The 24,276-nt window shown below is 38.9% G+C and overlaps 1 protein-coding gene across 2 annotated transcripts in view; it reads right to left on the minus strand.

Annotated features, from left to right (window-relative positions):
• OXCT1 (3-oxoacid CoA-transferase 1) overlaps positions 1 to 24,276 on the minus strand; it is a 186,345-nt gene that overhangs the window by 135,015 nt on the left and 27,054 nt on the right. For both annotated transcript variants that reach the window (XM_004388439.2, XM_023742498.1), the window contains 3 exons: positions 19,845 to 19,994; positions 12,145 to 12,251; positions 9,581 to 9,641 (listed from right to left, as the gene is read on the minus strand). In XM_004388439.2, the coding sequence (XP_004388496.1) occupies positions 9,581 to 9,641; positions 12,145 to 12,251; positions 19,845 to 19,994 (318 nt within the window). The remainder of the gene's footprint in view (positions 1 to 9,580; positions 9,642 to 12,144; positions 12,252 to 19,844; positions 19,995 to 24,276) is intronic.

Here is a 24,276-nt window from a genome sequence, read left to right on the forward strand (position 1 = left end):
ACCCACTAGCCACTCCACGGGAGAAAGATGTGGCAGTCTGCTTCCACAAAGATATACAGCCTTGGAAACATATGGGGCAGTTCTACTCTGTCCTACAGGGTTGCTGTGAGTGGAAAACAACTTGACAGCAGTGGGTTTGGTTTTGGTGGGTTTAACCTAGAAAAGATTAAGACCCAAGTTCATTCATTAATTCAACGAATATTGAAGCATAAGGTAATGGTTAAGAGTCCCTGCGTGACATAAACAGTTGTCTTGACTACTAGCTGAAAGACTGGCAGTTTGAACCCACCCAGAGGAACCTCAGAAGACAAGCCTGGCAATCTGCTTCTTGTAACCTGACCCCATGAATGCCAGTAAATTTCCATTTGTCCTTAAACCAACCCAAGCCAGATTTGGCCTGCCCCGCATGCCCAGAAGGGCCAGCTGTGATCGATAATTGACCTCAATAGAGGGGGCAGCAACAGGAGAAATGAATCAGAAGGAAAATCATCCCACAGACCCTATTCTGAAGCGAGAGAGCCCACAAAAACCACGTTATCTCCTGTTTCCTGGCCGCCTTCTAGAATTTTTCCTTCCTAGTATGCTTGCGCAGCTGCCATCTTGCTGCCCAAATCACATATGAGCCCTGCTTCTCCATAGCTCAGGGAGTCAGACCTGAGGAACTTCCTTCCAGCTCCTTGCTCTGCACATTGCAGTAAAGGACCCACCCTCCCAGGTTCGGTAACACTTCTGAAAGGTCATAGCCTTGAAAATCCTATGGAGCAGTTCTACTCTGCACACATGTGGTCTCCATGAGTTGGAATCCACTCAATGGCAACTAACAGCAACAACAACGGTTAAGAACATAGACTCTGAAGACCAGACCACTGCATTCAAATCCTAGTGCTCCGACTCACTAGCTGTGTGACCTTGTCTGTTTCCTCATCTACAATAGTACCCACTTCAAAGCATACATCCTACCCTTTTAACTGATGCCTTGAGAACTAATTCAATCCTTGGCTTGTCCCTTTGAAGAAACACCTAACAATGCTCATCACATCCATCTTAAAAATTAACACTTGAGAAGGTATCCTGGGCTTCATGATCAAGGGTTCCCGACACTTGTAATGAGTTGATGGGAGGAGGGTGTTCTTTCTTTCTTTTTTTTGTATCAAACAAACATCTCTCTTTCTCCCCATCCCCCCCACCTTTTTTTTTCTTTTTTTTTGAAGAACTTGTATGGAGTGTTCAACTCAACTGGCCCATGTGGGCAGATTAGATAGGATTGGGATAAACTGTTTCCTACTGTCCTCATTCTTCTAGTAGCTAAGGAGAGAGCTTTATCTAAATACTCTAAGAAAATAATAAAGTTCAGTGAAGGGCACTTTGCATATTATGCCTCACACAGTGAATGTCAAATTTGACATTTTAGCCAAGTTCTCATAAATATCATGTCTCCACACGTCAATCAAAGATTTCTGAGTGGTGAATGAATTCCATGCGGGCATGGGCATGGGCATGAGCAGCAGCTAGCTGCCTGTGTATACATGTAAGCATTTGAAACAACCTTATCTAGTGAAGTTTTTCAACACGGTTATAGATATTTGTCTTATGTGGATGGAGCTTTAATTTTTTTCCCATTTATACCTATTTTTTTTACTGTCTTTCGAAAAAATGGTGAGTTTCACTGCTTTTGAAACTGTGTATTATAAGGCATTAGCAATCTAACGATTAAGAATAAAAGAAACTTCAGAGGAAAGGAATTATGTTTATCCCTCAGGCATTTTCATTTTCTCTAAAGCAAGAAGCAAGATAACTAAAGTCTATAAAACACTGATACATTAATTGGCCTGCTTGGAGGAGATTAAACGTTCACAGGATCCACTGAAGTGACTAAGTCACCTGGTTAAAATCCACTTTGTTCCCACCTTCTATTGTAAAGTGAAGTAACAACCAGTTTGATCACCTCTACTAACTTCATGATGAGTTATAACACAAAGTTCTCCAAACAGGGTCAAAGAGTCACAAAAGCCAGAAGGCTCCAACCACAAAATCACATTCTCCATTCATCTCAGAGTTTTAAAGTCAAATTTAAGCCTAATAATCTCTTGGGAACTATTACAAAAGCACTAAAAATTGCTGTTGTTAGTTGCCTTTGAGATGACTCTGACTCATGGTGACCCCCATAATACAGCAGAATGAAATGTTGCCAAGTCCTGTACCATTTTCATTATCACTGGTGTTCTTGAGTCCATTATTGCAGCCACTGTGAATTTTGAGTGCCTTCTACCCTAGGTGGCTTATCTTTCAGCATTATATTGGACAATGTTCTGTAGTGGTCCATAGTGCTTTCGTTGGCTAATTTTCAGATGCAGATGGCTATGTCTTTTGTCCTAGTCTCTTAGTCTGGAAGCTCCAGTGAAACCTATCCACCATGGGTGACCCTTCTGGTATCTGAAATACTGGTGGCATAGCTTCTAACAACATCATTTTCTGTTTTGTTCTCTGCTATATCTCCAAAACCTAGAAAAGTGCCTGGCACACTAAGAATTCAACAAATATTTGTTCATTGAGTGTGACTTTCTGAGCTTCAGTGAACTTTCCTCAAAATGTCATTGGGATATAAAACGTAGGGCTTGCTTCAAAATAATATGGGAGGGAAAAAAAGATGGGAATGTAGATGGGGCTGAGAGTCAATGGAGTGGGTGATGGACTCAGGAGCGCTCATTATACTCTTCTGTTTAGTATCGTATATGTTCAACATTCTCCATAATAAATATTCAAAACAAAACATTTTAATGTTATTGTCACGATCAAACAATCTTCATCTTTCCTTACTGTCATGGTTTGAATTATGTCCCCCAAAAAATGTGTGTATCAATTTGGCTGGGCCATGATTCCCAGAATTGTGTGGTTAGCCTCCATTTAGTAATTGTAATTTTATGTTAAAGAGGATTAGGGTGGGATTGTAACACCACCTTTATCCAGGTCACATCCCTGATCCAATGTAAAGGGAGTTTCCCTGGGGTGTGGTCTGCACCACCTTTTATGTCTCAAGAGATAAAAGGAAAGGGAAGCAAGCAGAGAGTTGGGGGACCTCATACCATCAGGAAAGCAGTGCCGGGAGCAGAACGTGTCCTTTGGCCCAGGGTCCCTGCGCAGAGAAGCTCCTAGTCTGGCGGATCATTGACGAGAAGGCCGACAGAGAGAAAAAGCCTTCCCCGGGAGGTGACGTCCTGAATTTGGACTTTAAGCCTACTTTGACTGTGAGGAAATAAACTTCTCTTCGTTAAAACCATCCGCTTGTGGTATTTCTTTTATAGCAGCACTAGATGACTAAGACACTTACCCACCAATCAGAAACAACACATATCTGCTTGGAAGGATAGCAGATGTATTCCTAATCTTCTCTACTATTTAATCTCCTAGGGAAGATGGCATGTGCCAGGCACTGGTACAGAACACAGGAGTCACAGTTTCCAAAGCTTAGCGCTTATACATATAACAAAAAGTCTTAGGATAGCACATCAGAAAATAATTTTCCGTATGTCCACACCTGATGACCCAGAATTTGTTTTAAAGTAAAGGAATGATAAATACAATATTCCTTATGATGGTTACCTCTGCGGGGAAGCAGGTACATAGAACTGAGACAGCAGAGTCATGGTATGAGTAATACAGGCAGTCCCTGGGTGTCATGGATTGAATTGTGTCCCCTCAAAAATATGTGTCAACTTGGTTAGGCCACGATTCCCAGTATTGTGTGGTTGTCCTCCATTTTGTGATTGTAATTTTCCTATGTGTTGTAAATCCTAATCTCTGCCTGTGGTTAATGAGGCAAGATTAGGTTATGTTAAAGAGGATTAGGGTGGGATTGTGACACCCTTACTAAGGTCATATCCCTAATCCCTGGGGTGTGGCCTATACCACCTTTTATCCTACAAGAGATAAAAGGAAAGGGAAGGAAGCAGAGAGACATAGGGACCTCATACTACCAAGAAAGCAGCGCCCAGAGCAGAGCGCACCCTTTGGACCTGAGTTTTCTGCGCTGAGAAGCTCCTAGTCCAGAGGAAGATTGATGACAAGAATCTTCCTCCAGAGCCAACAAAGAGAGAAAGCCTTCCCCTGGAGCTGATGCCCTGAATTTGGACTTAGAGCCTACTAGGCTGTGAGAGAATAAATTTCTCTTTGTTGAAGCCACCTACTTGTGGTATTTGTTACAGCAGTACTAGATGACTAAAACACTGAGTTACAAACGTCCGACTTATGGACAACTCGTAGTTACGAACCAACCCCCGTAATGCCTATTACATTAAAAATTCAAGTACATACAGTGGTTCCTAGTAACTAATGGGCGCCACTTTGCAATACACATCAAAACATTATTATCATTATTACTATGTTACTATGTTAAAGATGTTTTAGTGTATCTGAAGTGTTTCTTTAGTGTTTTTATGCATAGAAAAGTACACTATATAAAAAGTACACTATATATATAAGTACACTAAGACAAACATTTGACTGACATTAGGTACAAACATACCTAACTGTTCTGACTTACATATAAATTTGACTTAAAGACTAACTTAGGAATGGAACTCATTCGTAATCTGGGGACTGCCTGTACTATTGCTGCATTAGGTGGGTTCACAGGTATTCAACTTATCATTATGCTTCATTAACCCATTTATGCTACATGTGTATGTAGTATTTGTGTGCATCAGATATTCATGGTTGAACAACATAATGAACATAATTAATGTCACTGAGCCGTACATGTGAAGATTGTTGAAATGGCAAATGTTTTGTTACCTATACATCTACCACAATAAAAAAAAGATATAAAATAATTCTTTCACGTGCAAATATATAAATATATTTGTATTTAGGTTATGATAATGAATAAATTTAACTAAAAGCTGAAATTAGCTAAATCATTTTAAAAGGCCTTGTGTAAACCTATGCTGTCTATACCACTATCCACAGCACAAGCCTGATGGCACCAAGCCAACCAAACCCGCTAGGTTATTTTGGTCACAGGCAGCCTCAACAGCCTTTGGTGGCTGAGTCAGATGACCTTTGCTGACAGCGCACCCATGCATCAACAGTCTCCTGAGCGAAGCACTCCTGTCCCTTCCCCTGAGTTTTCTATTAAAAGCGCCTTTAAAAAAAAAAAGCAGAAACAGGCCACTTCCCAGAGAAACTCAAACTGATAGGATAGGCACACAGGAGACTGGCAGAAGGGCTTATGCGGAGTTTAGGGCTAATAAGACCCCCTGAGAAGAGCCAAATAAGTTCCCTTTTGAAGACTCAATAGTCCATGCTGTTCCTTTTTATATACATGTAATGCAATGCCCAAGAGTCATTCCCTGGCTGGTTTTGCACTTTAACTTGTGAAGTTTATCAGGGAAGACTTCACCCACTCAAAGGGAGAGAGGTCCAGAAATAACAGTGTCTGGGCTAAAGAGAGAAATATCTTTCTGACATGTGTGCCAATATGTACACCCACTTGTACTATTTTCCCAAGTAACTATTCAGGTCCTGAAGAGGGGGGAGAAAGACAACAGCCAGCATCACTATGTCACAACTTTGTGGTGATGCACACAAAAGGATGCAGTTTTAAGAAATACAGATATTCATACTGATTTTGTTAAAGGGGAAAGCAGACATAATTTATTGCCTCTTTAGTTTTACACAACTCATAACGTTTCTTCAGAACACAATCAAAAAGGAAAACTTTCACAAAGGAATGACTCATGACAAGGGCAAATTTGATGTTTGTCTTTTTAATTCAAGATAAACATGCTGGTTTACTCCTTGACAAAAAACATTTACTGCAAATTAATTACCATATAATTAAGGAAGAAATTATGAGCACAATAAGCAAGGGGTGGCTTCGGTGTTCCTTTGTCATCCGCTTCTAAGTGCAAACATTTTTAAGAAGGCTAAGGCAATTGTCATTAATATTTTAGACATTTATAGTTCTACCCTCCTTAAAACTCAAGTTACAGGATGTAAAGGGGAGAACAGATGAAAAGATGTGGCAGTGAGAAGTGGGAAGATACTGGCACAGAGTCTTGGAGACAGGCTCTAACCTAGATTCTGCTACTGAAAATCCTCCATTCCTCATCTATAAGAGAAAGGAGATGGACTGAAAGTCTAAAAAGGCCTTTGATTGTCTGAAATGTAGGGGGTAGTCACTGTTATAGTTCCTAGTGCTTAAGATACTGCAGTACTAGAACAGACATTCAATCGCCATGTTTAGGGACATTTGTGAAAAGTTGTACGGTTCAAAGAGGCTACACAACAGAAAGAACAACAGAGTTTCAGAGAAATACTGAATGAATTCACAGGGCTATCGATCACAGGATGATACTTTTCTCAAAGCCATCTCCAAGGCAGTTGATACAGGAAGAAAAAGACCAGAACTGGAATAAGTGGCAAAGAAGACCAAGAATAGAGGAATATGTTGGGTAAAAAAAGACCTTATCTGCTTGATTCTAATAGTTAGCAATGAAACGGGCTACCTGAAGAAGTTCAATTTCTTTCAAGAGTTTGAAATATCATCCATTTATGATGATTTGGGAGTATTTCATGACATAATGAAAAAGAGGAGACACCCTGGAATCAGTCTTTTTGTGGTTCCATCCTGGCTCCATCGAGCTATGTGACATTAGATATGTAACCTAACTACTCTGTGCCTTGAAGTCCTCATGTGTGAAATAGGATAATTATGGATCCTACCACATAGGGTTATTGTGAAGATTAAAGGAAACAATATATAAAGTATACAGCAGCAACTAATACATAATAAGTACTTAATTAATGGTTGTTGTTGTGTGCCATTGAGTCAATTCTTATTGAGTCATAGCAACCCTACAGGACAGAGAAGAATTGCCCCAGAGGGCTTTCTAAGCTATAATCTTTACAGAAGCAGATTACCAGGTCTTTTCTCCCATGGAATAGCCGGTGGGTTTGAACCGCCAACCTTTCTGTTAGCAGCCATTGTGCCACCAGGGCTCCTTAATTAATAGTAGCTATTTTTATTGATGGAAACCCTGGTGGCATAGTGGTTAAGAGCTACGGCTGCTAACCAAAAGGTCAGCAGTTCAAATCCACCAGACACTCCTTGGAAATCCTATAGGGCAGTTCTACTCTGTCCTATAGGGTCGCTATGAGTCGGAATCAACTCAATGGCAATGGGTTTGGATTTTTTTATTATTATTATTGTTACAGGAGCCCTGGTGGCACAGTGGTTAAGGCACTCGACAGCCAACCAAAAGGTCGGCAGTTGGAAACCACCAGTGGCTCCACAAGAGAAAGATGTGGCAGTCAGCTTCCGTAGAGATTTACAGCCTTGGAAATCCTATGGGGCCACTATGGGTCAGAATCAACTCAAATGCAGTGGGTTTGGTTTTTGGAGTTATTATTACTGTTAATATTTAGCAGGCAGGAGAATATGCAGGTAATTTAATGGTTTCTGTTAAATACTAGACTTCAGAGCCCAGCTCATAACCACCCATACACTAGGACCACCGTAAAACATGGTCAAGGCAGGGCTGGAGGAGAAGGATCACAGTGTCACGGAGGGCAGTGCAGGTAGTGCAGTGCAGAGCACTGCACAAAACCATGGGGCTGCCCAGGATATGCAGCAGTCTCAGAATAATACAGAAATTACTGAGTCAAAATAGAATTTCCACAAAAGAAAACACCCAACCTAGGCACCACCCCCAATTTCAAATTATTTTCTATTTTAGAGAACACAGTCCTTATAATTCAACCTATGAGCATGCAGTCCCCCTTCTACTATGAGCAGATCACTCTGCAGAGGCACAGCGAAAAGAGGAGCTAAGAGGGTAGGCTGACAATAATCCTATTATGGAAGTCGCTGGCTTGCTTATGTTCCTAAACTGGAATGAAGAAATAGATTTCATCTTGATTCTTCTAATCCAGCTCTGTCCAATAAAATGTTCTACGATGATAAAAAGGTTCTATATACGTTAACCCAGGTGGCTGGTGAGAACTTGAAATGTGACTAGTATGACTGAGGAACTGAATTTTTAATTTATTTAACTGTAATTAATTTAAATAACCACATGTGGCCAGTGGCCACCTTGGACATTGTAGGTATAACCAATTGGGAGTGGCAGTCTGTAGCACTGTCTTGAAAGGGATCCTAATGTGAGTCTGGACACAAAAGTACAGAACGCTGGGATAGATTAGATATGTCTGTTCCAGGACAGGGGAGGACAGCCCTCACATATCAGCAGATTCTGTTAGAGGATTTTTATCTCCCCCTACACCAAAAGAGAACTTCTCTTTTGTAATATCTATACTGATTCTCAGACACTAGAGGGTCATTTTCTACTCCTATAAGAAATGAAATTGGCTGAAAGAACCAGATGATAATAGGGATAAAAGAAGAAGAAAAAAAGAACCTCACCCTGGATAGTATCAGTTTCTTACAGTTTTACAAAATTACATGAAATCAATTGAGTGTTAAACTATGAATTATTTTGAGCTATAAGCCTTTCTTCAGTAATGTTAGATATATGATAAGGACAAATCATTAAGGTGATTCAATAAATTTAAAAAAAAAAAAACCAGATTACAGCCAGAGTAAATCACATTACCTATTTTAAATACAGAAAAGTATGCTAATGCCATTGCAAAAGAAACCACCGTGCTTGGATGGAAAGTAGCACATCCCCCAGTATTTTAAAAAAAATACACTTTACTTTCTGATAAAAGAACAGAACTCTAACTTTTGATTGTTGCAAAAATACCAAAGTACTGCCTCCATGAAACACCATCTTTGAATCAAAAGATGACACATACACCACCACCATCATGCTAAAAATTGGGAATATACGTTCTCATTTCCAAACCTCAAGGTGATTCCTATAAAGCCCTCGCAAGGGAAAGCGATTTCAAACTCTCACGAAAATTTGGTTCCAATATGATTCTCAAAGCCTCAAGTTGAGAACTATTGTGATGTTGCCCTTGGGGTTCAAATATGTGTAGACAAAATGGGAGGTTTTTGGTATAAGCACCTATTTGTATCCCAAAGCCTTAACCCTGGGAAGGCTCTAGAACCATTCAAGCCTCCTCCAAGCCCTAAGATGCCCAAAGGAAGATTCAGTTGGTGTCTTTATGCAACTGTTTCAAACAGAGCCACATCAAAGCAATTATTTGTACTACCCTCCTTCTTCCTTAAAGTATTCACAATAGCTACTACAGTAAGATAATAAACTTCTGATACAATTTACTGTTTTCCTGGGATTCTGTATATGAAAATTCATCTTATCCAGTAAGGTTTATTTTGCTTAAGCACTGAAAGCTAGTCCCATGGCCTGATTCTCAAAGAGAACATTCTATTGAGGCCCTAGGTAACCAGAAAACTGATGTTCCAGAAAAATTTCAACTATTATATGTTTAATAGGATCCTATACCCAAAATGAAAAGTGCACTGAACAGAAAATGCTGTCATTGCTTGCCCTACAAAACAAATGGGCTGTTGTACTTTTTCTTTAACTAACACACGATATCAGGTTAAAAAATGAATTACAAGGAAATAAAAAATAACTTCTTGTTCTCTTACCTCTACCACTGTGGTTTCTGCAGCTTTGCACATGGGCAAGTTGAAATTTCTTGCACTTTTCCTGTATTAGGGGTGGGAGAAATAAGTAGGTGAAGAAGAAAGACCAAAAATAGGAAGCATTTCTTTCAGCTTTAAAATTTTATAGATTAAAAGAATTTCTATGAACTAAGAATCTGTGAATCTTTTTAAGACTGTATCATAAGATGTATATTTTCTATTAATGAAGTTTTATAGCTATTTTATAACTAAAAAAACACATTGGCCACTTCATTCAATTTATATAGTTTTTTTAAGGGATGGGAGGAAAGAGGGACTATTTTACAGGTATAATACATAACTCATACACCAAAAAAATTAATACTAATAAATCTACTCTATTTAAAGCTAAATTCCCTAATCATTTAACTGGGATTCTTTGTTTCTACAGTTAAATATTTCACAAAAGAACTTGCTCTCATTAAAATATTAATAAAAGAAAAAAAGCAAATTCTTCATATGAAAAGGTATAGTAATTATATTCTGTTAAAGAGAAGCATATTGCTGAAATTAAATGCAACAGTCATTGGTAATTTGTGAGTCACCTATAAAGATCATTCTAGAGAACTATTTTCAAGTGAAATTTTTGAAAGTACAACACCCACAACAGGCCCTGAGGTGTAAAAATTTCAAAAAGGTGCCACATTTGCTAGGAGCCCTGGTGGTGCAATGATTAAAGCAACTGACTGCTAACTGAAAGGTCAGCGGTTCGAAACCACCAGCAGCTCTGCAGGAGAAAGATGTGGCAATTTACTTCCCTAGAGATTTACAGCCTTGGAAACCTTACAGGGTCACTATGAGTTGGAATCCACTCAATGGCAGTGGGCAGTGGGTTTTGGCCACATATGCTAATAGTTTTGTATTCCTCATTTCTTAAATTAATGCATGTCCCCTAACCATAAAAATTAAGATATAATTTTGTTTCTTAAGTATAAGTTGGTAAGAAAATTTCTTTGGTAGAAGGATAAGTCACAGCTGTGTTTTAGTTTCTCTTTTACCCCACCAATGTTGCCTTCACTCAGATTCAAGGATAAATATCAGTACAGGTGTGTCCTTGAGGAAAGGGTCCTTGCGTACTTTCACAGATTGCCGTGCTGGATTCCACCAGAGGTCCAGGCATCAAAAACTCCAAGGACAGAGTGGTCAGAGAGGAAGGAGTCCTTGTCCAGGCTTCTCCAAACTTAACAATGGCCTAAATAGATCTCTATGCCAGTGATCCCGATAAATGTGAAAGTAGTCCTAAAGTTGCTTTCTTAAGAATCTAGGTCACTTAACCATTGGTGATGAAAGCACCCACTGCACATCAAAGAATTCTAAATTGTCACACTTTGGGAGAAACAGTCTCCATGGCTAGTGCTCACTGTGCCATACTGAGCCCTTATGCAGTCTTTAGGAACAAGAGCCAGGTCATGGAGTATGGGGCACATCAAGGAAATACTTCAAATAATTCATTTCCATTTACTACTATACAGATTCCATTAAAAAGCAATTACACTTTACCAACATTACACCAAAGTGTTAAATAAGGTAGACATGATATAAAATTTCTTCTTAATTGCTGAAATTGGTTGTGCTTTAAAAAAAATTAGCTTAATTCAAGAAATCAAATATTGCATAATATCACGTAAGATCTCAGAAATGAACAAAAACTACATGTGAGTGGTCACTGAAAATTTAGTTGTGACCACATCAGAGCTGCATTTGGTAAAGATAAAATAGTTGCTAATTAAAAGCAGCAAATGAAAATATTATAAGAAAAATGATTTCTACAGCCTACAGTTGCTAATTAAAAGCAGCAAATAAAAATATTATAAGAAAAATGATTTCTACAGCCTAATAAATGAAGTCTTTAAGACTAAACATTTTTGGAAAACTCAAAGGTGCATAATTGAAAAAAAAAAAAAAACTATATAATGTATAAAACCAAAATACTAAATACTTGGTATTTAGTACACTTTAGAGTAATCAAAATATTTTAAAATCTATTAAGCCTAGGATTATCAAGATAATCAGAATGAAAGCCATACATTATTAAGGTTAAGCAACTTTTCAACCTTTATAAGCATTTCCAAGAAAATGCCAGTAAGACTGGAAAAAAAACTGACCTAAATGATTATTAGCAATGTCTTTCCAGACTATCACAGTAAATTTGACATTTTAAGATGATGTATATAAATAACGGTATCAAAATTAAATAAAACTGTGTGTTTTGGTCATGTTTTCTAAGCATGTCTCAACCCTGTAACTGGCCTTAGCAGTTAAAATACACAGTGGCAAAAATAATTTGTGTATGGCCACATACAGGGGGGAGATTCAAATATTTAATTAAGCAGTACAACACAGATGCCAGCCAGTCAGAACCAGGGAGACCACAGAGCAGCAGCCCTGTACATAAATGCGTGTTTATAATTTTAAGCCATTTTAAAAAAGACTACTTACCAGGCAAATTCACCAAGATAATCAAAACTGAGGAAATATAAAGTTGCTGAAATGCATCCCATTAATGTTTTTCACAACCATCACATTACCTGAAGATCACGTTTCCTGCTCGGTCTGCCTTCCAGGCTTTTATCAAAGCAAAATCCCCTGTAATTGCTTCCTCCAAAATAAAATGCTGACCATTAAACTCCCTCACCTGCAGGAGACAAAAAGAGTACCGTCAGGTATTTGCGAAGCTCCTGTTTGATTGTGACATTGCTCCAGCAGCAGGTAACAGGGGCAGAAGCCTGGGCAGGGAAGGTTTCTCAGTGGGAGAAGAACCTAAACTGAGATCTCAAGGACGAGTCCTATTAGGCAACTAGGACTTAGTCAAAGTGGGCAAGGCGGGACCTGAGGGAACACCATGTGCCCAGCAACAAGGGCGAGTTTAGTGCATTTGAGGAACTGACAGTTCTATATGTCTGAGGCACAGACCATGTATGATAATACTCATTTTATTATTTGTGTGTATATGATTATACGTCGCACGTGAAAAACAGTCCCTCTTCTCTACCCTATAAAAAATTCTACGTTGTATGAAATGGCCAATGTGTTGTTTTTGTACATAAAATAGTTATAAAACTCCATCGTCTCTAATTAATCGATAGTAGCTGTTGAGATTTTAATTGGAATTCCTAGAAGTTTTAGATTAATTTAGATTAATTTGACATGCCGTATTTTCCTACTCATGAAGATAAAATATAAAAAAACAAAACCAGTTGCTGGCCAGTCAATTCCAACTCATGGCGACCCTATTGTACTTCAGAGTAGAACTATGCTCCACGGGGTTTTCAACGGCTCTGTGATCTTTTGGAAGCAGATCGCCAGGACTTTGCTCTGAGGCATCTCTGGGTGGATTCAAACTGCCAACCTTTCAGTTAGTAGCTGAGCACTTAATCATTTGTGCCCATCCAGGGACTCCTTGAATATAAATCTATCACTACCCCTCCGCCCCGGCAAAAAAAACTATACCCGTTGCCATCAAGTCAATTCCGACTCACAGGCCGCCATTTATTGAAGACTTCTCTTACCTCCTTCGATGGTTGTAGAATTCTCTCCACAAAAGCTTTGTATATTTTTCTTAGGTTTACTCACAGGCACTTTATAGTTTCTGTTGCTACTCTGAATGTCGTATTTTCTCGTCTGATATAACTGGTCTCATGGAATGCAATTGATTTTTATATGCTTATTGCCTTTTAATTTTACTATCAATTTTTGGGGATGAAAAACATAAAGTGAAATTATGTCTTGGTATTATGTGTCTTTTACCTTTTAAGGGATCTATCTCTGGGAATTAAAACAAAGAAGAGAGAAAACAACATCAACAGCAGTTTATCACCACACAGGATAAGAGCCAGCTGAAGGGAGAACTCCATTCTCATACCTACTGCACCCCCCAGTGGACAGACTGTGCATTTTACAGAAAGCTTCAGTACAAAGTTTCCAGACATTTACTGTTCATTAATTGTAGTTTAAAACAGAAATCTAGTCTTGAAAAAAAAAAACTTTTTAAAAGGCATTATCCTACTTTTCTGCTAGAAAGATTAATGATCTTAGGGAATATTTGATGAATGAGGATCTTATTAATATGAACAGGTAAATTATATGAAAGATATTTAAAAAGCTGCATATCAACATACACAGTTATTTATTTTTTAGCATCTCAAGTATTTCAAAGTCATTACTGTAAACACCAATGATGATAGTTGAGTATTTTATGTACAAATCTAGAAAACTGAACTAAATATATGCTCATCCAGGGCAAGGTCAAGAAATTGAGGTTTGTTTTTGTTTTTTCTATTCTAATTATATGATTTCCTGATGGGTCTACACACCAACTATTGCAAGTGTTAACCATTCTAAAACTTAAAATCAGGGAAGGAACTGGATTTGTCAAACTATTACACTCACTGAAAGAGTTGTGCATCTCGCTATCTCCATTTCCTCACCTGTCGGTTCTTTTCTGAATCCACTTTAGATTTTCATCCTCTCTACTCTATAATCTGCTCCTTAAGGTCTCCAATGACCTCCATTCTTCCAAATTCAATGGTAAATTCCCAGTCCTCATGCTATGTGACCTTGTCACAGTACCTGAAACAGTTGGGTCACTCTCTCCTTCTAAAAATTGCCCTTGGCTTTCAAAACACCAGACTCTCCACTGTTTCCTCTCCACTCACTGGTCACTCTTTTCTATTCTCTGATGTTCTTTCTCCTCCTCTCAACTCTAAATGTCAAAGTGGCCCAGGGCTCAGTACATGCACCTGTTCTCTACCTATACTCAGGCCCTAGCCACTCATCAAATCCCATAGGTTTAAATACTATATGCTGATGCCTCTAGCGTTCCCATTACCAGCTTCAAACACTGCCCTAAGCTGGAACCTCCTGAGCACCTCCTCTTGGGAGTCTAATGGCCATCTCAAATGCACCACGTCCCAAACAGAGCACTATAACTACCTACAAGCCTGGCCCATCTCAGTAAGAAGCATACTTGATTCTTCCCTTTTCTTACACCCGACAACCAATCCATCAGCAAATCCTGTTGGCTCTACTATTAACATATATCCCAATTTCAACCACTTCTCACAACCTCTGTTACTACCTTAGTCTAAACCACTTTCCACTTCTACCTGGATGAATACAACAGTCTCCTAACCTCTCTCCCTGTTTCTGATCTCAGTACCCTACCAGAAAAACTCACTACCCAATAGCCACAGTGACCTTTACAAAGTGTAACACAGACCACATCATTCACCTACCCCTATTCTAAACTCTCCACTGGCTTCCCACCACAGTCAGTAAGTCCAAATCCCATGTAATCTAGCTCCTGCCTCTCCTCAACATTCAGGCCTACCACTTCCTGCCTCATTTACCCTGCTCCAGCCTCACTACCCTGCTATTCTACCCTGCTATTCAGGATAATCCTTCTCTTCCTTCTGACTAGAGCACGTACCCCTGATATTCACCTGGCTCACTCTCCTACCTTATTCAGGTGTCTACCCAATGTGACCTCCTCAGAGAGGCTTCCACTGACCATGCAATCTGGACAGCACCTCCCTGGCCCTGATCACTCTCTAGAGCTGATTGAGTTTTCTTCACAGCACTTTCACTACTTGACATTATGTGTCTATTTCATTTCTTGTCAGTTCTTCCACTAGCAGGAGGACTTGATCTATCTCATGCCTTTTTCCACTGTGCTTAGACTAGTTCCTGGCAAAGAGTAGGTCCCCAGTAAATATTGCTGAAGAAAGGAATTCACTCACCACCTGCTCCTACCATAAGCAAGAGAAATAAGAAGCTAACAAGAATTGTTTCAAGGAATTACTTCTCATATTCCTGGGAGATTCAGACAAAACTACAAAATTACTAGATTTATGCTCCTGACTCTAGGTGGAAATAACCCCAGATACTTATGCCAGGTTCTAGCATATCTTATGTTTCCCGGGATTAGTTAATGATACAACTTCTAGCTAGCTATTAAGATATTAACCCAATATTTCAAGGTACATTTATCACGTATTACTAAGATTCATTTTAATAATAAGACTTCTATCTTTCACTCTGTCAAAAACTTTTTAAACCTAATCAGGCAGTAAAAAAAGAAGATAGAATAAGAAAAATATGTTAATAAAAGCTTTAAATCAATATAGGTCACTCTGAGGATGAAAAGCAAAGCTCCAGATGGAAGACGCTGCTGGAGACAAACATTAACAGCAGGCGACATGTTCAACGACCCCTTATGTTCCTTCAAAACTTGAAGGTGCAGAGCTAGCATCACAATATGCATAAAAGTGTTAAGGGATCCTTTGATTTAATAAATTTTCACTTTCCTAGAGATAAGTTTAGTAATTTTGCAACCTGTGTTAACTCTCTTAAGTCACGTGGACAAGGAGAATTGAAAGATACTAAAAATACAGTAATGAAATATTTGCTTGCATAATTTTAAAAACTGGCTCAAATCTGGGTATCTCAAACACCTATATCTAGAGTTATAGTATTCTCTAACATGTGAGTGAAGTTATCTATTAAAAAGATAGTTGACCTTATCCAGCAATTTAAATGAAACTAGATTATTAAGTATGAACCTCAGTTACATCCCACGATACAGAAAAAAAGTGGTAAGTGTGAACTCTCTACTAAGTCCTTTACATAATTATTGCCATAATCTGCTTTTCAGAATTGTAGACAAACCTGTCATTTCCTTATATTTTTTTTTCCTTCAGTCAGAAGGGGCCTGAGCATTAAGAGTTCAACAATATATATCCATTTTGTTTCCCAGAAAAGTATAAATGTTCCTAAGTGTGTTAAAATCTAGCATAAACCAGTTCAGATAGGCAATCTTGACTGTTGCTGTTGTTAGGTGCCATTGAGTCAGATCCAACTTATAGCAACCCTATGTACAAAAGAATGAAACAGTACCCGATCCTGTACCATCAAAACAATCGATGCTATGTTTCAGACAATTGTTGCCGCCACTGTGTCAATCTATCTCATTAAAGGTCTTCCTCTTTTTCGCTGACCTTCTGCATTAACAAGCATGATATCCTTCTCCAGGGACTGTTCTTTCCAGATAACATGCCCAAAGTATCTGATACAAAGTCTTGAAATCCTTGCTTCTAAGGAAGATCCTGGCTGTACTTCTTCCAAGACAGATTTGTTCATTCTTCTAGCAGTCCATGGTATTATATTCAATACTCTTCACCAACACAATAATTCACAGGCATCAGTTCTTCCATGGTCTTTCTTATTCACTGTCCAGCTTTCGCATGCACATTAGGTGACTGAAAATACATGGCTTGGGTCAGAAGCACCTTAGTCCTCAAAGTGACATCTTTGCTTTTTAACACTTCAAAGAGATCTTTTGCAGCACATCTGCCAATGTAATACATCGTTTGACTTCCCGACTGCTGCTTCCATGGGTATTGACTGTGGATCCAAGTAAAATGAAATCCTTGGCAACTTCAATCTTTTCTTCATTTATCATGATGTTGTTTATTGGTCCAATTGTCAGGATTTTTGTTTTCTTTATATTGAGGTGTAATCATACTGAAGGCTGTGGTCTTTGATCTTCATCAGTAAGCACTTCAAGATCTCTTCACTTTCAGCAAGCAAGGTTGTGTCATCTGCATATCGCAGGTTGTTAATAAGTCTTCCTCCAATCCTGATGCTGCATTCTTTTTCATATAGTCCAACTTCTCAAATTATTTATTCAGCACACAGAATGAAAACGTATGGTGAAAGTATACAAACCTAATGCACACCTTTCCAGATTTTAAACCACTCAGTATCTCCTTGTTCAACGACTGCCTCTTGGTCTATATACAGGTTATACGTAAGTACAATTAAGTGTTCTGGAATTCCCATTTTTCAGAACGTTAACCATAATTTGCTATGATCCACACAGTTGAATGCCTTTGCACAGTCAATAAAACACAAGTAAACATCTTTCTGGCATTCTCTGCTTTCATCCAAGATCCATCTGACATCAGCAATGATATCCCTCATTCCACATCCTCTTCTGTACTACTGCAACAGTTTCAGAACTATCTTCAACAAAATTTTACTTGTATGTGATATTAATGATACTGTCCAATAATTTCTACATTCTGGGGAATCACCTTTCTTTGGATTCTTTGGAATCACAAATATGGATCTCTTCAGTTGGTTGGTCAGGTAGCTGTCTTCCAAATTTCTTGGCATAGATGAGTGAGCACTTCCAGTATAGCATCGTTTGTTGAAACATCTCAATTAATATTTCATCAATTCCTGGAGCCTTGCTTTTCGTCGATGCTTTCAGTGCAGCTTGGACTTCTTCCTTCACTACCATCAGTTCTTGGTCATATGCTATCACCTAAAATGTTTGAACATCGACCAATTCCTTTTGGTACAGTGACTCTGTGTATTCCTTCCATCTTCTTTTGATGCTTCCTGCATTGTTCAATATTTTCCCCGTAGAATCCTTCAACATTACAACTCAAAGCTTGAATTTTTTCTTCAGCAATTTCAGCTTGAGAAATACTGAGCATGTTCTTCCCTTTTGGTTTTCTAACTCCAGGTCTTTGCACATTTCATTTATAATACTTTACTTTGTCTTCTTGAGCTGCCCTTTTAAATCTTCTGTTTAGCTCTTTTACTTCATCATTTGTTCTGTTCTCCTTAGCTACTCTATGTTCAAGAGCAAGCTTCAGTGTCCCTTCTGACATCCATTTTGGTCTTTTTCTTTCCTGTCTTTTTAACGACCTTTTGCTTTCTTCACATATGATGTCTTTGATTTCAGTCCACAACTCGTCTGGTCTTTGGTCATTACTGTTCAATGAGTCAAATCTATTCTTGAGATAATCTCTAAATTCAGACAGTATATACTCAAAGTTGTACTTTGGCTCTAGTGGACTTGTTTTTCTTCAGTTTCAGCTGGAATTTGCACATGAGCAATTGATGGTCTGTTCTGCAATTAGCCCCTGGCCTTATTCTGACTGATAATAATTGAGCTTCTCTATCATCTCTTTCCACAGATGTAGTCAATTTGATTCCTGTTTCTTCCATCTGGCGAGGTCCACATGTATAATTGCTGTTTATGGTGTTGATAAAAGGTACTTGCAATGAATAAGTCATTGGTCTTTCAAAATTCTATCATGTGATCTTTAGCGTAGTTTCTATCACCAAGGCCATATTTTCCAACTACCATTTCTTCTTGTTTGCTTCTAACTTTCACGTTACAATGACCAGTAATTATTGATGCATCTTGATTGCATGCTTGATCAATTTCAGACTGCAGAAGTTAGTAAAAATCTTCAATTTCTTCATCTTTGTCATTAGCGGTTAGTGTGTAAATTTGAATAATAGTCATATTAACTGATATTCCTTGTAGACGTACAGATAATATCCTATCACTGACAGTATTGTACTTCAGGACAGATCTTCAAATGCTCTTTTTGAGGATGAATGTGACACCATTGCTCTTCAATTTGTCATTCCCGGCATAGTAGACCACATGACTGTCCATTTTAAAATGGACAATACCAGTCCATTTCAGCTCACTAATGCCTAGGATATCGATCTTTATGTGATCCATTTCATTTCTGACACCTCCCAATTTTCCTAGGTTCATATTTCATACATTCCACGTTCTGATTATTAATGGATGTTTGCAGCTGTTTCTTCTCATTTTGAGTCATGCCACATCATCAAATGAAGGTTCCAAAAGCTTTATTCCAACCCACATCATTCCAGTCAACTCTACTTTGAAAAGGCAGCTCTCCCCCAGTCGTAGTTTGAGTGCCTTCCAACCTGAGGGGCTCATCTTCCAGCAGTATATCATACAATGTTCTGCTGCTATTCATAAGGTTTTCACTGGCTAATTTTTTTAGAAGTACATAGCCAGGTCCTTCTTCCTAGTCTGTCTTAGTCTGGAATCTCCACTGAAACCTATCCACTAAAGGTGATCCTGCTGGTATTTGAGATACTGGTGACATAGGTTCCAGCATCACAGCAAGAGGCAAGCCACCACAGTACAACAAACTGAGAGATGAGTGGTGGTATCTTGATAGCACATCTAATACGGATTACTGTTCCCTTTCTTCTTGTTTATTTTTCTAGTTTTTCTATGCATATTAGCAGATGATGTGCATGTTTAGCTAAAATTTCACCTACCATCAAACAAAAGTAATTTTATACTTATTTACGCGGTGAATCCACCCAGGATCCTTTGCTGAAAGAAACATCCCAGTGTTACCTGGATGAGAGTGTTTCTTACCTCTTTTGGCTTACTGGCAATGGCAATGCTGCCATCTTTGTTGTATCTGATCGGTGACCCTCCTTCTTGTATCAGGGTCCCATACCCTGTGCTGGTGTAAAACGCAGGAACTCCAGCCCCACCTGCACGAATCCTCTCTGCAAGAGTGCCCTACAAGTGAACAACCAACATCACCATAAAAAGTTAAATAAGCAGTTAAGCACACCTGTGTATGTGAACACAGAAACGTTTACAGACATGGCCTCTACATTGTAAACCAAAAACAGCAAACCAGTTGCTGTTGAGTCAATTTTGACTCATGATGACCCCATGTGTTCCAGAGTAGAACTGCACTCCACAGGTATTCAGTGGCTCTGACCTTCCAGAACATCACCAGGCCTTTTTCCAAGGCCCCTGTGGGTGGACTCAAACCATCAACTTTTCAGTTAGTAGCCAAGTGCTTGATTGCTTCCATCACCCAGGGTCTCCTTCCTCTCTAGAGGCTTGGAATTCTAAAAAGAACCTCATATTGTATATTAGTATGAGTATTTCACTACCACTATATGCTGGAAAATCAATTTAAAAAATAATGCTGCTTCTCTAGACAACAATCTATTCTTAATCCACATTCAAAATGTAACACCTTATGTGTATAGTCATGTTTCCAGCTTCCATGCCTGCCACTGGTTTCTTGCCATCATATTCTATATTAGTTTGGTTTCAATATTTTTCAATTAATATTTGAATATGAATTATGTATATTTAGGTACCTACATTAAAATATATATATAATTAAATTTTTCACTTTACAGAGTACTACGGAGGTAGAGCCTAAATCTTATTATCATTAATAGCAAGAAATCAACAAAGAGTTCAAATTTACTTTAGAATTTCTTTATTTTAAATCATTTCATTAAGTATTTTATGTACTAAATTATCTAACCAAGGAAAAAGAAAAAATTAAGCAGAGTACAACATACAGGTAAATTGGTTCTTAAAGTCCAAGAGTACTTTAAATGTGTTTCAGGGTAGAAACATGCCCTGCAAGAAAAGTTCTAAATCTGTGTCTTCTTTTGGTTGGTCACCTTCCTTTCCAATGAGTAACTGTTACAGATTGAACTGTGTCTCCCAAAAATGTGCACTAACTTGGCTAGGCTGATTCCCAGTATTGTGTGGTTGTTCTCCATTTTGTGATCTGATAATCTTATGTGTTGTAAATCCTAACCTCTATGATGTTAATGAGGCAGGATTAGAGGCAGTTATGTTAATGAGGCAGGATACAATCTACAGGATTAGGTTGTATCTTGAGTCAATCTCTTTTGAGATATAAAAGAGAAGTAAGCAGTAAGGAGAGGTACCTCCTACCACCAAGAAAGAAGAGCTGGGAGTGGAGCGTGTCCTTTGGACCCAGGATCCCTGTGGTGAGAAAATCCTAGACCCAGGGGAAGACTGATGAAAAGGACCTTCCCCCAGAGCCAACAAAGACGGAAAGCCTTCCCCTGGAGCGGGCTCCCTGAATTCGGACTTCTAGCCTCCTAAACTGTGAGAGAATAAATTTCTGTTTCTTAAAGTACTTGTGGTACTTCTGTTATAGCAGCACTAGATAACTAAGACAGTGACTCTTTCCCCTCCTAGGCCCCAGTGATTTCAAACTGCTTCCCTAGTGGGTGTGGTTTCCTCTCCCTCACCCTACCTACCCCCTCCTCCACACCTTTACACCAGGTTTTCTGAGAGGAACGACTCTGGCCCTGAATACTCTCCTTAACATTGAAACCTACTTGCATAGTCTTGCTACATCACGGTCTGGCTAGATAACTGGCTAATTGGTAGTAAGAACTGGTCTAGGTATTAATGACCAAAACCAAAATCAAATGCACGGCCATGGAGTTGATTCCGACTCATAGTGACCCCATAGGGTTTCCAAGGCTATAAATCTCTACAGAAGCAGACTGCCAGATCTTTCTCCTGCAGAGCCACTGGTGGTTTAAAACTGCTGAACTTTCAGTCAGCAATCAAGTGCTTTAACCACTGTGCCACCAGGGCTCCTTGCAATATTACTCAGATCCGAAAACAATTTTTTATTTAACTGGGGTCTTTAAATACCTAACTTAAAGGAAGGATAAAGAGTCTGGATTTCAGACATTGAGGCATGCAAGTAGTTGGGACATTATGGAGAAGCAGGGGTTTGTGACTTAAGAGAAAACCTGCCAGATAACTGGTTCTCTGTTCTATCTAACAGATAGAGATAACTCAACTTTGTGTTGTGGATATTTTGTTATTAACATTCCCCAAAATTAAATAATCAAAACAATCATAACAACACCCCCTACTTTAAAATATTTTTTATGTCTACCCTCCCTGAATACTTCACTTCTCTGTCCAATTTGACAAGAGCATGAACGTAGAATAGTTCTGTACACAGGCTCTGTTTAGCTACCACCAAGCCCCCACCTACCCTCTACCATTTTGCCAACACCTCACCCACTGGCTCTCAGGCTGCAAAACAAGCTGCCAGAGCCACTGTTTATGTAAGAGCCAACAAGTTGGACAAGGAGACACTGGCCTCTTTCAGCTTAAAGAAAGAACATAAAAGAAATATTAAGGAAGTTCTTCTCCCATGCATATGCCCTCTGATAAAATAAGAGGCAATTCAAAAGATACACAAGGTAAACGAAAAGTGAACATCCAATAGCTCCACAACACTAAGGAATAAGGTATCTCAACCTAGAATGTGAACAGGAAAAGTATACCTTTTTTTTCCCCCAAAATACTTTAAATGAAAGTTGGATATATACTAAGCATAATGCAATACCTTGATAAGCATGGGAGACAATGCTGCAGAATATCCAGGTGTAATAAAGCAACATTTGTGAGGCCTCAGAAAGAACAGTTCTCTCATATACACTCTCTAGACTAGCGTGTTGTTGTTGTTAGGTATCTTCCAGTCAATTCCAACTTATAGCAACCTCATGTGACAGAGCAGAACTGCTCCACACAATTTTCTTGGCTGTAATCTTTACGAAAGCAGATTGTCAGGTCTTTCTCTCGTGAAGCCGCTGGGTGGGTTTGAACCACCAACCTTTACGTTAGCGGTCAAGCACTTAAATCTTGCACTACCAGGGCTCCTTCAGACTAGCATATACTGTGATTTTTACTGAATATTAAAAAAAAAAAAAAAAAAAAACTGCCACATTAAGTTATTAACAACTCAGTGAAGTTAGTAGAAATAGTATCTTTTGTTGACAAAAGAAAGCAGAGTGGAGAGCTCAGTCTCAGGGATGAGGCAGACCATGTCAAAATGAAAAACGAACAAATGCAACCTATAGCCCTTTGTTTTACTCAAAAGGCCTTCAAAGAGTTCGCCCTCCTCTATGTCAAACTCTTTTATCAGTTAGGAGATGATGTAGAAAATTAGTGGAAACTTGCTGGCTTCATTGTAGCCATTGCTTGCTTTGTAATAAGATCAGTTCCCTGGAGACCTGGGCTCTGACACCAGCACTTCTCTGCAGTGTTGAGTGGTGCTCTCCACGGGCTTTACTCTCCTGATGTGCAAGAGGAGGGAGCAAGACCAGGTCACTCACAAAGCAACCCCGTTTCTAACATTCTATGATTTGTAGAAACTGACTATTAGGGCAATCTTGGAAACACTCCAGCAACTCCTTTTGCATGCTTCCAGCACAATATACATTATAATGGCAAATTTTAAAATGTATCCTGTGGCCTAGACGATTTTACTAGAAATATCTCCTTTTTCAGTGTACAGTGACAGAAAATATTAATCTTCTACCTCTTATTGAAAAAGAGGAAAGACTACTGCCTTTCAGTATGGATTACACCTCAACATAAAGAAAACAAAAATCCTCACAACTGGACCAATAAGCAACATTATGGTAATCAGAGAAAATATTGAAGTTGTCAAGGATTTCATTTTTCTTAGATCCATAATCAATGCCCATGGAACAGCAGTGAAGAAATCAAACAAGGTACTGCATTGGGCAAATCTGCTGCAAAAGACCTCTTTGAAGTGTTGAAAAGCAAAGATGTCACCTTGAAGACTAAGGTGCACCTGACCCAAGTCATGGTGTTTTCAATTGCTTCACATGCATGCAAAAGCTGGACGAAGAATAAGAAAGACTAAGGAAGAACTGACACCTCTGAACTATGGTGTTGGTGAAGAATATCAAATATACCATGGACTGCCAAAAGAACGAACAAATCTCTCTTGGAAGAAATACAGCCAGAATGCTCATTGGAAGCAAGGAACCTGTTATGAACCTGTTATCAGGAGGGATCAGTCCCTGGAGAAGGACATCATGCTTGGTAAAGTAGAGGGTCAGTGAAAAAGAGAAGACCCTCAATGAGCTGGATTGACACAGTGGCTGCAACAATGGGCTCAAGCATAACAATGATCATGAGGATAGTGCAGGACGTGGTAGTGTTTCGTTCTGTTGTA

This window comes from Trichechus manatus, unplaced genomic scaffold (genome assembly GCF_000243295.1).
Source record: "Trichechus manatus latirostris isolate Lorelei unplaced genomic scaffold, TriManLat1.0 scaffold00212, whole genome shotgun sequence".
Classification (NCBI taxonomy): Eukaryota; Metazoa; Chordata; class Mammalia; order Sirenia; family Trichechidae; genus Trichechus; species Trichechus manatus.